Source organism: Habropoda laboriosa, unplaced genomic scaffold (assembly GCF_001263275.1).
Source record: "Habropoda laboriosa isolate 0110345459 unplaced genomic scaffold, ASM126327v1 scaffold804, whole genome shotgun sequence".
NCBI classification, from domain to species: domain Eukaryota; kingdom Metazoa; phylum Arthropoda; class Insecta; order Hymenoptera; family Apidae; genus Habropoda; species Habropoda laboriosa.
The window spans coordinates 344464-358825 of NW_017100896.1; the positions used below are offsets into that span (position 1 = coordinate 344464).

General features: G+C 35.6%; 1 protein-coding gene across 1 annotated transcript in view; it reads left to right on the forward strand.

The window, feature by feature from the left end:
- Nucleotides 1-274: 274 nt before the first annotated feature.
- Nucleotides 275-14362, forward strand: part of LOC108577500 — a 26206-nt gene continuing 12118 nt past the window's right edge. The window contains exon 1 of the mRNA XM_017940659.1: nt 275-413. Within this exon, the coding sequence (XP_017796148.1) occupies nt 329-413 (85 nt within the window). The 5' untranslated portion in view covers nt 275-328. The remainder of the gene's footprint in view (nt 414-14362) is intronic.

The window sequence follows — 14362 nt, forward strand, 5'->3', positions numbered from 1 at the left end:
AGTCTGAGCTCGGCGGCCCGGTTCATCGAGAGAAACGTGTTTGAGAACAAGTAACGCCGAATTAAGAGCTTCGACACGCACATACTTACCGACATATACGTATATACATTGAAACGCAAAGTTACATATATACGTACACGTATATACACAAAGGAAGAGAGAACATCAACCGTTGGCCTACCTACCGGGAACAATTGCGGATATATACGTGCGTGTATACTGGTCAGGTGCGTGAAACCGTAACCGTAGTGGAAGCCCGGGGCGGTCTGAAGTTTGGCAAGTTGATCGAGTCGCTATCGGTACTTCTCAGTGATCGCTACGATCCAGGATGATTGTCCTCGCGTGGTCCCTGTTCGTGCTGGTTTCGTTACTCGTTGCGACCAATCAAGCATTCCTCGCAGCTCCTGCACCAGGTACTGGCAACTGACACGTTATATTTTTTTTCGTTTTTATTTTAAGAAAAAGAAACAGACAATACGTTATACGTTAAAGTGCGAACGATAGAGAACCGTTGTGTCACGTGTCCCGGTTTCTCACGACGGAAATTTCGTAAATGTTCGTAAAGGTGGTTTGCAAGTTGTATCAGTTATTTGACGATGTATGTATGTGATGTAAGGAGAAAACACACCGGTATATTTACGTGGCACCTCAGTTGAATTTCCGACTCGAGTTCTTTTTTTTTTTTTTTTCGTTAAATTCGCTTCTATAGAAGCTTCTGGCAAACAAACGTGACTTTCTAACTTGTTTGATAAGTCGTTAGAGTGTAAACAGTGAACGAAGCGGTCCGCGGGCCCGTTTCGGGCTCTCGACCCACGCGGAAAACCACGAAGCGCGTTTCGTGAATGGAGCGCTGCTGTGGCCGTTTTGTGACACGCGGATTCATCGTTTGTGCTTCGGTGAATCGCCGTTAATATCTGTGTAATAAGGGAGAAACGGTCGAAGGTTGTGGACGTTGTTGATATTTCAAATTTCTAACATAAAATCTACCGATAGAAATTTAGTAGAAATATATTTAAGATAGAAGAAAATATTCGCGATATTTTATTACAGAAAAGTGAATTACATATTTTACTTACCAACTGTCACACGTAAATTTTCTTTCTTCGAAAAAATTGCGAAACAGATAATTCTTATAACAATCATTTATTAATTTTCCACAATTTTATTGTATTTTTGTTTACACTTTAATTCATTCTAACGAAAATTTCTACTTCTGTCAGATATTGACGAACCTTCGTCGCGATACTTTTTTCTTCCGCAAGTAGGAAATCATATGATTCCCCGACTATTTCGAGTACAGTACACCTGAAAGTGTGCAGATATATCGTTGCAAACCTGATCCGTTTGAGTTCTCTTTCATAAAAGTCCCGATAAAAATAGACGCTGTGCGCAAAGCGGTTAGAGCTGATCAACAAACAGGCTGTTTCATTCTGAAATTGCACTTCACGTGCAGAGCGGCCGTTCGACGGTTAGATTTAACTTCCGCGGATTGCCGGCCAGAACGAGACAGCTCGGTGAGAATTTAGTTTGAACCGTTACCATCGGGCAGAAATTATTACCTGACATTATCGCATGTCCATAGTTCGAAATAAGTTTCTTCCTATAAATTTCACCGGGTATTTCCCCCTTGTGTGACCCGTGTGAAAGATTCAACGATACGAACCGAATTTTGCACAGTTTCAGGATTTAATCGACTATCTTTTAACGATCGATAAAAAAGGACACTATCGATTCGTGTTATCGGAAGGATTAAAAACATTTTTTTACTACCGACCGAGAACAGATTACAATTGTCTATGTGTGTGTCCCTCTTATTCGAGTTTATTTTTAACGAAAGTCATACGACAGTGATTTTATCGTCTGTATTTTCGAAGCTTTCGTGCTACTCTTGTGTTTCTGGCATTTGGTTATTTATAGACAGTCGTTCGGGAACCGGCACAATCAAAAAGTAATTAACCAGAGAGACTCGAATTATGGAGCTTCTTCGTTCTTCGATCGATACCGGTCGGAGATGACGTTCGATCGCTATTTCTGTTCGAAGCTCGCTCAATGTAAGAGACATCCGTTAAATTTTGGCAATCGTGAAATGCGTCTTTTATAAAACTCAACAAAATATTTACCATAGTTATTCTTTTTTTTTTTTTAATTGTATTGGTTTGTTTTTAAGTTCAAACGAAAACTCATTATTTTACGAATGGAAGACGTTAATGTATTATTTGTTTGTTCGTAACATTTATATATTCGTTTGATTTGACTAACTAATTCCTGAATTAGAATGTTGTTAATAGCAAAATACACACACTGAAGTAAATGCATATCAGTATTCCCCCACTTTTCCTATCGTTTCTCACAATATTCAATCTCGATAAACACGATCGATCGATGCTTATTTAAAGAATAATTATTTTCATTCTTATCTGATGGATTTCACGTTCTTTAACCGAACAATCATTCTTCCTCGCGATTTAATCAGAATAAAGAACGAAGGATTGTTTGGATATAAAATCTCGGAAGTGTTTATCGTGGTGGGTACTTGTTCGTAGTACGGCCTTATTTAAAACTCCAGACGAGCCGCTTTGCTCAATCGAACCTCAATTCGTAGTTTCGGCCATGTTATTTTTGGAATCACGAACTCGACGAGATTACGCGAGATTGTGTTTTGCAGCGTACTTTCACGATACAACGATCGTTATCGGCTGTAAAGCATTTTCAACGGCGAAGATCAAGAGATCGATCTAAAGTCACGGAAAATACGCGCGGCTTAATCTTTAATGAACCACTCACGAATGATCACGAGCAAGTAAAGCACGCAAGAGTGTTTGTTTCTTTATCTTCGATCAGAGATTTTAACGAATGTTTTAACGCTCCGTAACAAGATTTTTATTCCTCTGTTGAGAGAAGGGAAATTACGGTTGACTGGAATTTCTCATTCTCACAGGAGAAAAATAAGAATCTTGATCCTTTTTCCTTTCGTCGTTTCCAAGAAACTTTCTTCCCTTTTTCATTATTTTCGAGACAACGCATATTTTTTTTAAACGTTAAACAAAAATTATCATTGTTTATTCTTTGTTGTAACTGTAGTACGTTGATACGTTCGAAACAATGCGTTTTCCTCGGAATTTTTCCTTGGCTTTGATCGATGAACTTTCGCGCGCAGTACGTGATTCGATTTCTTACCAGACATTTTCTCGCAACGCCGGTTCTAAAAAGATCAATCACATCGATCATGCTTGTTTTTGTTGGTTATGATAAACAGATTTCTATACGATTGTGGTAAACACGTAGATTACAAAATGGAGAAGGAAAAGTGATAGTATATATATGTAAAATTCTATCTTACCGATATTCGATAACTTTTAACTTTTGGTTTTTTAAATCTTACCGATATTCGATAACTTTTAAAAAACCAAAAATTTTCAATCTGCGAAGTTACACTCAGGTTTATAAATCGATTGGAAGTTATTCGAAATAAATGAAAAACAATGTACGAAAGTTTCGAAAATGGGTTGCAGAAAAATTTATCTTTCTTTCTTGTACTTGAAAGGTAGACGTGAAAGTATAGGTTTTAGAGACGATCCGTAAAGTGTCACTTAGGCAAAAATAGAACTCCGTTTCTGTATTATATTCTTCGAAGTTTCTGCTACGAAATACTTTGCGTGAAAAAGACGATTATGAACACTTACGAGCGTATTTGGAAACAAATTAAAACTTGCAAATTACGCGTCACGTAATTCAGACGTCAGAAGTTTCCAATTTTAAAACTTGACACGCTTGTTGTTTGACGTTGTCCCAGCATGTTACCACTTTGAGGAAAAATATTATCTTACAGTGCAAAGCTTCTTCTACAATGTGTATGCGTTAAAAAGGCAAAACGACTTTTAGAACATGGAGAAAGATATAGAACTTGCGAATTGCGTATACTGCTTAGTTTCTACATCACGAGTTCTCGCGGTAAAAAGTACACATTTTCGCTAAACTTTGCCCTCTAAAATTTGTGATTCGGCAAAATGGAAAGATTTTACGAAGGATTGTGAAAAAACTTGCAAGCTGCATTGCGCTTTCCTATCTTCGAGGAGGATGAAAAGTGAATTATTTGCAATCGATCAATTTTCCATGTAATTAAATTTTCCAATTAACCCAATTCTCCATTTCAAACCCAAACACTCGCCGCTACATATCTCCCACAAAAATACAAGCAAGCTCTAATCTTCATTCAGGCAGCAAAGGGTTAAAGATCCAACAGCCACGCTATCATTTGTATCACATGACATAATCCACTCTACCGAAACACTATACGCGTGAAAACAAGCAAAACACGAAGATCGTATCGATTGTTGCTTCAGTAGAACGCGTGTCGAAAAGTGAAAAGGAACGCGGCAGTAAATTCACGTGTCGCAAAAATCCTCCAGTTCAACGTTTTCCCTTGAATAACTCTCTTCTCCACTCGTGACAACGAACGAACGGATGAAAACAAACGAGCAAAGAAAAAGAAAGTAATGAGAGAGGGAGAGAAAAAAAAAGCGAGGGAGAGATCTCGAAAGAATCGGGGAGAACGAATGAATTTGATTTTCCACGTTAATTACACGTGCGCGCACCACTTGGAAAGCTCGGCCTGTTAGTTAAATACCTCCAGGTCGATCGATTCGTTTACCTTAATTGTCGCTGGTTATCCGGTTAACGAGCCTGTCGTTTTCTGTCAGCCCTATTGGCAACCTGCCAGTGGCCCTTTTTTTTTAAACCCGCCAACCTGGGCAGAGCTGTGCTTCAGAGTCGTCGATTGGATATTGTGGTGAACTGCTGCAGCTGCAGAAAAGCCTTGCATGTGCGGCTGTGCATGCCTAAGGCGAGCCTCTGTATCGGGGGCAGAAACAATAAATATCGAAGTTACAGGGGCGTGGTGGAACATCCACGGCATAGGGGCCAACATCCACGCTTTTGATCCTTTCCCAACTTTCGATAGAGGTTTACGGGATCAAAAGGAGGAGTTTCGTGAAGATCTGTTTATTAACACGCTACAAGCTTTACGGGTTGGCCGCCGGTGAGTCACCGGAAGTGAAATGGAAAGTGTAGGTGAACAGAGAGATGCTTCTTTGATTAAATAAAGATCGAAGTGTCAAGGTTTCTCTGACTATTTTCGACGTCATTTTCAGAGGTTTTGGGTAAGATGATGATAAAGAGTTTTCGTGTATATACTTATCGTCAGTCGAAGAAGTCTGGAATGTCGATGGAGAAACAAGGGATAGGCATCGAAACATGTAAGAATGATCGAATTTATTGCAGTTATAAGCCGAATAGCGCGATTTTCACAATTTTTAACCGTTTCTAGCTCATAGTCGACATTAACCGATTTAAATTTTTAGCATGTGTATAATTAACGTAAACCTACAAAACGTGTGTTTTAAATTTTCACTATAACCTCAGATAAAAGAAAGTTGTAAACAGTGACCTTTACAATTTTCTTCCCGATTCCCACAAATTGCAATTATTTCAAATTTTTTGGGACGCATCATCTAGTATACTAATCCTTTTTCTAACTTCTCAAAAAAAATTCAAGTCGTTTGGTCCAATTTTAAGAAAGTTACTCTGTTTTAAAGAGTGTATCGAGACTTTTTTGATTGAGCGTATACAGGTATTATGTATGAATGTAAGCACCTGAGCTTCTGCCGAGTATTATTTCGAGATTTCTCGGACTTGATTTTTAATCCTTATAATCTTTAAATTCAGTGTGAATACAGAAAACGTGTAATATAATTCATTTCACGATATTATAACAAACAAACGTTGAATACATTTTTGATTCGTGTAAAAAGAATTATTTAACACGATAAATTTAGCTGTACTATGGTTATATTTAATCTACGACCACAGGTCAACCTGATTTTTAATCCCTACGAAATTAATTTAACCACGAGTAAGTAACGAGAACGCTAAAACCTATGTTTCCATTGAAGAATATTGTAAAAACGTATAAATTGTTATATGCAATGTTATAACAAATTGTCGGAAGTATAAATTTAGAACAAAATTGTGAAAATTGATAAATTATACCGTGTTACGATAACAGAAATCTCCCGCGAAAATCTCCCGCGAAAATTTCCCGCCTGACCTAACCGACGATTTTGCTAATGACTTTGGGGAGAGGGTACCGCAGGTATATAAGGACCCTCCGATGTCCCGCGAACTTATTCACCCTTTATACTGGGCCCTAGACACTTCGCGGCATATTTTGACCTGAAGGTTCTGAGATGTGAATAGAGTGGTCGGGGGCTACTAGCTAGCCTAGGTCCACCCTGTACACACTCAGCCTTCTTGTAACACTTGTATACATTAGAATCAATTAGAATTTCTATTACTAATTATTAAACAAATTTTAACAATTACCGGCACTCGCTAGGCACGTAATATCAGACTTTAAATACTCGACTTCGAACTTCGGTTTAGTCATAATTCTATTAATGTTATAATAACGTATAATTTATTAATTTTCACAATTTTATTATTAATTTATACTTCCAAAAATTTGTTAAAACATTACATATTATTATTTATACATTTTTGCAAGTTTCTTTGACAAATAAGTACGTTTCAACGATCTTATTACTTTCTCGTTGTGAAATCAAGTTCGGAGGATTAAAAATCAGGTTGACCCTTGGTCGTAAATTTAAAATAGCCATAGTGAAGGTGAAATTATTATTTTAAATAAATGTTTCTATACGAATTAAGAATCTATTCAACGTTTGTTTGTTGCAATACCATGAAATAAATTGTATTATATATTTTCTCAGTTTAGACTGAATTTAAAGTTCGTAAGGATTAGAAATCAGGTTGACCTGTGGTCGTAGATTAAAAATAGCCATAGTGAAGGTAAAATTATTACGTTAAATAATTGTTTTTATACGAATTAAATATTGATTCAACGTTTATTTGTTGCAATACCGTGAAATAAATTGTATTATATATTTTCTCAGTTTAGACTGAATTTAAAGTTCGTAAGGATTAGAAATCAGGTTGACCCTTGGTCGTAAATTTAAAATAGCCATAGTGAAGGTAAAATTATTACGTTAAATAATTGTTTTTATACGAATTAAATATTGATTCAACGTTTATTTGTTGCAATACCGTGAAATAAATTGTATTATATATTTTTTCTGTTTACACTAAATTTAAAGTTCTGTTTACATGTTATAACAATTAGAATGTAGACGTTTTGCCGTTTCACGGTTTTTCCTCTGTTAATTATGTGTTTATAAATCATTTCAAACTAAAGCAGCACCATGCCCACCCTTAATTAAACCGTCTCAGTAGTTTACCGTAATTAATAATCTATTTTCGGAATTTATACGAGAATTTTTGAATTTTAGTAAATACTAGAGTCAGTGCATCGCGTATTGAAATAATAGCTTATACAGATAATCTTTTGAAATTACTCTTAATTAGGGAAAATCTTGAATCTTGTATGGAAGATGAAGATTTTCAGGAAATATTTATTTTTCAACAATGAATTTTTGTTTTATCGATTAATAACGTACGAAATGATTTTTGGAAAATTTTCTTCGTTTGAACGTTCGTTTAAGGTTCGACTATGATTATCAAATCTCTCGAAACACCGTAGAATGTTCAATTTTAAAAGTAACTTCTTCAATTTTTGGATAATCTGGGTAACGTGTTAGTGTTGACGATTTAAGGACCCGCCGATGTCCCGCGAACTTAGTCACTCTTTATACTGGGCCCTAGACACTTCGCGGCGTATTTTGACCTGAAGGTTCTGAGATGTGAATACCGTGAAATAAATTGTATTATATATTTTTTCTGTTTACACTAAATTTAAAGTTCTGTTTACATGTTATAACAATTAGAATGTAGACGTTTTGCCGTTTCACGGTTTTTCCTCTGTTAATTATGTGTTTATAAATCATTTCAAACTAAAGCAGCACCATGCCCACCCTTAATTAAACCGTCTCAGTAGTTTACCGTAATTAATAATCTATTTTCGGAATTTATACGAGAATTTTTGAATTTTAGTAAATACTAGAGTCAGTGTCCACCCTGTACACACTCAGCCTTCTTGTAACACTTGTATACATTAGAATCAATTAGAATTTCAATACAATAGACTGAATAACAATTCATTTTAACTAATACCTATTAGAAATTTTCCTTTTAAAACAAATATAAATCATTTTACCAATTACTGGTACTTGCTAGACATTTAATATCAGACTTTAAATATTCTCCTTTCGGTTCTTTTAAATACAATCAAATAATTTCTTCAATTATCGATACTGACTTGGAATACTCCGCTTCGAATAAAATATTTCGAAATTATTTTGAAGGTTTAGGGAAATAAACATTTGAATTTTAGTCATCGTTGTTCTTCAGACTTGTCGAATAGGATATTGAAATGACTTTGAGCAATTGAAATTAATTTGAAATTTTTCATATATTTTCTCTGATATTGAATTTTGTTTACTAATAATTTACCATCCAAGGAATTTGCATGAATTGCATGTTAAGTAGTTAGTTGATTTATTATTGTATATTGTGAGCTGATTTGGAACGAGTGCACTATGCCCACCCTAAATTAAACCGTCTCAGTAGTTTACCGTAATTAATAATCTATTTTTGGAATTTATGCGAGAATTTTTGAATTTTAGTAAATACTAGAGTCAGTGCATCGCGTATTGAAATAATAGCTTCATCCCTAGTTCGTTTATTATTGAATATTTTTACGCGTTTAACTTATGCTTCTCCCCAATTCTCGTCGCGTATTTTATTCAAATTTTCTTATATTCTAGAATCGAAAAAGATACGAATTCGCGTTTTTTCTTTTGATTCTTTCAATTTTTCACTCTCGTTCTACGAAAGTTTACTTCAATAATAATATTGAAAATTTTTCGAGTGAATTGGTTTAGTAGTTAGTTGTGCTGTGTATGCTCAGCTCAAATATGAGCTGCTTAATGTATATGCTTAAAATGTATTTTCTTGTGGCCGCCCGACAGCAACCTGTAAATCTGGCGTGACAGTGATCGTGTTAATAAGTAAATGTTGTTGAAATTATGTCGTGTTTTATGTCATTTTCATCAGTAAAATTAAAAATGTTGATATTTAAATCGCTTGGTTGCCTCGACTCACGTTTCATGCTTATCTTTTATTCGCTGTCCGTGTCCGCTTTCGGCAAACTACAAAGACGGGCGCAAGGCTCGAAAACGTAGTCCCTGACTCTACGAGTGTCACGTTTAGCTTCCTTGCGGTCTGACAGTTGTGGAGAATATACTGTACTATCTGTTAACATACGACAGATTTTTCGAAAGGGTCGGTAATAAATTTATACACATTTACGATCGAGTCTCTAGAAAATCGTAAAGGAAAATTGTCTGTCATAAAGGACCTTTTAAACAAACTTCAAATTTCCGATCCCTAAACCCTCGAAATTTCTATCAATTCATTTCTCCAGGTAATAGAAGCAACCTTCCGTTCAATTCTCCCCTTAATTTCATCGCTGTTACATTTTTTCCATGGAGTTTACATCAGAGAAGGTTTAATCATGCCCAAAGAGGACGATTTACATCTGTCGTTACGGTCGATCGCGCGATAACGCGAATTAGTCAGAGGTTCGGTTAATGGCAGGTAAATCAACCGTTGTCGAATAGTCTGTTCGATTATTCTAGACCTCGTATCTTGATCAAACACGTCCAAAAGCGTCGCGATGTCATCGACGAAAAGTTCTTTTTTCGTGCTTGACACACTCGCTGCTTTAATCTATTTCTCTTTCTCTCCCGAAATTAGTCCAGGTTTGAATAATTCTCGGGAAACTTGGTCGTTTTCTGAGACAATAATGATCTCTCGATATCGATCCTCTATCATCGATCATAAATTGACACGCAACAAAACGCCCTTATCTGTCGGCTGTACGTTCTTATTCGCCGGATGCGTTAGATTGGGTAGATGGGAAAAAAGTAGGCTAATGTATGCTTACGATTGGGAATATACCTCTTTCATACCACGAAACGATACCACGTGTCTTATAGCGTTGGGAGTAATAGGGCAAGGTCGTAAGCAATAATCCTTCGAACGATGGCATCATTTAGTATCGCAAGGTCGGAGGTTGTAAATGGTCGCATTCTGCTGGAAGCATAGCTGTTTTACTAAAAAATTTCAAATATCTCGTAAATTATTTGATTTTCGATCATGCAGCTTTGATATTTTTATAAGTAAAGTAATTCGAGGAATTATGTAGCTTCTTAGAGTTCTTTGCCATAAAATTTGTCGCATCTTTTTCGGTGTATTTGGTGTTCCAAATTTTACAGTAATTAGTTTGCTTTGCATTTCATTGAAATTTATCGAATCTGTTGTATCGATAACTGGTATTCCAAATTTTGCAGTAATTAGTTTTCTTTGCATTTCATTGATATGTATCGAATCTTTATCTCGACTTAAAAATTCTAGAAATGTTTTATTCCGAATTAAATTAACAATTAGTTTTCTTTGCATTTCATTGAAATTTATCGAATCTGTTGTATCGATAACTGGTATTCCAAATTTTGCAGTAATTAGTTTTCTTTGCATTTCATTGAAATGTAGCGAATCTTTATCTCGACTTAAGAATTCTAGAAATCTTTTATTCCGAATTAAATTAACAGTCAACTTACCTCTTGACTTTTAATTATGCTCTAATTAATCAGTAAAGAGTATTTGACACGAAAATTTCGAACAGTAAAAGTGTTTGCACATATTTCTTCCTTTGTTTACACATTGGCTATTTTGGTCTTAATATTTTTCGAACATTATCCTCGTTAGATCAACAGTATTACATCGTGCTAACAGTAATTCCATTAAAAGTGCGAATCACCTGTCCACGTTAAGCACATGATGTTTTTTCGAATTTGCGGAAAATCGACGAAACCGAGTAATCCTCGTGTTCGTGACTGGTTTTTCTATGCACTCTACGTAACGAAGCCTCGAGATATTTACGCGTTAATTAACTTTTACTATATGTTTACCACGAATTCATTAAGCAGATTAGCTCTGATCGCTAATACGATTCTCCACGTAAGGACATTTGTGCAACTCTCTTACGTGTTCGCCTCTTTGTCTTGCGAGGAAAATGTTGAAACAGCGAATCAAATGACACAAACATCATTTTCATTATCGTTACTAAATTAGTTACAGCTGTGACAGCTGTTTAATAACGATGAGGAAGAATAATGCATTGATACTTCGATATTCGAAATGTTCGGAATTCTTTTAATACAGAATAAATAACATACCATTGAGGTACTTGAGTGTTTTAAAGGTTTCGTTTGGATAAATTACGATACTTCCCTGAAACCTTTCGTTGATCTTGTGACATTTTCAACCCTTTGTGTACCGAGCATTTGAATTTTTTTTTTATTTAAATTAAATCATAGTAAAATTTCGTTTTTCTTCAGTATGAATTTGGTATATTTAGTAGGTTGAGAGGTTGGGAATGGCTTGGTTCTATTATAATAGGAAATTCCTATTTTTCTGGGTAGGATATTCCTAAATAAATCTTCTCTTGTACCAAGACAGCCAATCGTTTAACCGATATTTAAAAATTCACATTTAAAATTTTGGTCGGAATTTGTTACCTCGGGGCAACTTGAATCAGCAAAGAATTGTTCAAGGAACAGAATTTTTACGACGTTCCAACGGGGATACCTTGGTGACCAGTTTATCGATGGAAGTATTAAGGCTGGCGAAGTGATTTGCGGCAGAAAAATGAAAATCGGTTAACGAAGTCGGCTATTACGGTTCTAACTACCTCTAAGAGCTTCTAACGGGCCAGCGGCGAAAAAAATCCGCTGATCCCCGATCGTGATAACGAGCCACGATTTGCTGGAAGTGTCTTGATTTTTAGTCCAGCGGAAACAACGCCGGTAATGAACGCCTTTAATCGGCACAATGCATCGTTCGATTTCCAGTTCGGCTCGATTCTTACCCCAGTTTCGTTTCTCGTCCATTAGCACGCCCGAACAATAGGATTTCGTGCTTTCAGGTTGCTTTCTGAAATGCTCTCTCTGTTCCGATCGAGGTTTTGTGTCATACTTTATGGACACGTTGAAACAAAACGGAAAAAGGAGAACATACAAGAGAATGAAATAAAGAAATTTTATCTAACGTGAATTAAAACGTTACTTTTTTCTAGTGATTTCTGCTTCTCTAAGTATGAAAAAACAGTGATATTACTTTGAAGGGGAAAAAAACATTGCAAACGAGGATACTTTTTGGTTAAAGAAATGAATTCTTGCATACTTGTCGACCTACCTGCTTTTTCTCGTGTACAAATATTTCATAAGTGGGAATAGTGAACGAGGATGCTCTCTGGTTAGGAAGAAGTACTTTTTCAACCCCGGAAGTATTATTAAACATTTTTTTATTTATTTTAACGAGAATTACGCGTCCCGAAAATTTCGCATATATTTTTAATATTTTTCCGTATACGAGAACAAAAGTTTTTAATTTCGTGCAAAGGTACAAATATGTCTGTGTTACAACCCTTTACTTATGTACGAAAATCTGGAAAATGAAAAGGAAAGAATTTCGCAGAATCGTAATTTTGATAATTGAATTCTGAACGTTTTTAAATTAACAATTTCTCCGCGCATTTCGATTCGTATAATTCGTAGTTGTTTTTATTACACGACGGTGAATTCCGTGATACAGGAAAGATTGTAAACAGATATTATTAACGTTACACTGGCGCATCGTCAAATATTTGTCGAGCGGCAAATAAACGTCGAAAGAGTCGCTGGAATGAAGTGTGTTTTAATTATAAAAAAGGGGAGAGGATAACGTACCTGTGTAAGATCATATGAAATTTCACGAGTATGATCTTGTACAGTAAATTTGTACACTTAAGAAAATAATAAATATAAATAGTAATTTAACACGTAATTTTAAAACTGAAATTAAAAAGCCACCTTGAGATATTTAATTTAAAAAATATGTTGATAGTATGAAATTCTTGTCACTTTAATCCACTTTTGTGCATATTTTATCAGTCCAAAAGTATTCAAGATCCACTTCCAAGAACTATCAGAACCTTCTTATGTAAAAATAACAGTGCAAAAAGTTGGAATAATTATTGCATTGAAATATTATTAAACTGCTTAAATTCTTTTCCAATAATACATACAGCCCATTATAATAAACTTTATGATTAATATTTAATTATACAAAGATTTTAGTAGTGTGCAATTCTTGTCACTTTAATTCACTTTTTCGTGTATTCCACCTGATATTTAATATTCCTTAAAAAACTATCCAAACACACGTAACGATGACTAACAATCGCAAATGAAATCCTCATAGTCCAACCTGTTCGAACGCAGAAAAACGTTATTGTGATTTATGAGTTGACCCAATACCTTCTAGTCGAGCCAAGGCAAGCTACCTTTAAATCATGCAATTTAATTGCTGTCTTAACTCAGAACCGTCCCATACGTGAATTATCCTAATCCCGGTCCGCTAAATTTCTGGTGAACCGGTTCGGTAACCCGACCAGACTTTCTATAGCAGATCCACGAGCGGTTAATGTAGCTATTCCGCGAGTGGACAGGCGTGTAACAGGCCCATGGAACCGTTATAGCTCCGTGGGCCGTCGCTATATTCGCGGCATCGAACAACTGTCCCCGTTTTGTGCAAAAATTACCCGGTGAATACAAAGTTGTTCGTTTGTTGAATGGGTAAACGTCGCCGTTTCGCATTCATAAAGTCTGTACGGCATGTCGACGTTGAAAGGATCGTCGCGTGCATCTTAAGAGATCGCTATAAAATAAGATCGACTAACGTAAGAGTAATCGACGCTCCTTACGGAGAGGAACGAAGTTGTCTTTATGATGGGACTGACCGTGAAGTTGCGGAACTACGTTGCTTGTTATATACTGCGGAATATTGTCAAATATTGACGAGTATTTAGAGTCAGAAATGAATATTTTACATTCTTTTATTTTAGTAAAATTGTAGGTTATGTTGTTTGTGGTAAGAGAGACGTGTGAATTGTAATTAAAAAATTAGATACGGAGAAATATTTTTGTCGCAAAGTTAACAAGAATTCTGTGAATCAATGGCAAAAATAATAAGTCTGACGAGAGATCTCGATTATTGCGGGTAGATTGCAGGTAAATGCCAGGTTTCTAATCATTCACGAACTGACCGCTCAAGTGATTACTAAGTTCTCTTGTGTTAACTTAAAGTTCGTGCAATTCTTGGTAAGTTACTATTGAGAAGTCCAAGGATAATCTTTGGTTTTATTTAAAAAAGATTTTCGTTCCTCTCGGAAACATTTTACATTACACGACTTAGAATTACCGAATGAACGTATTTTGACACTTGAAGAAAT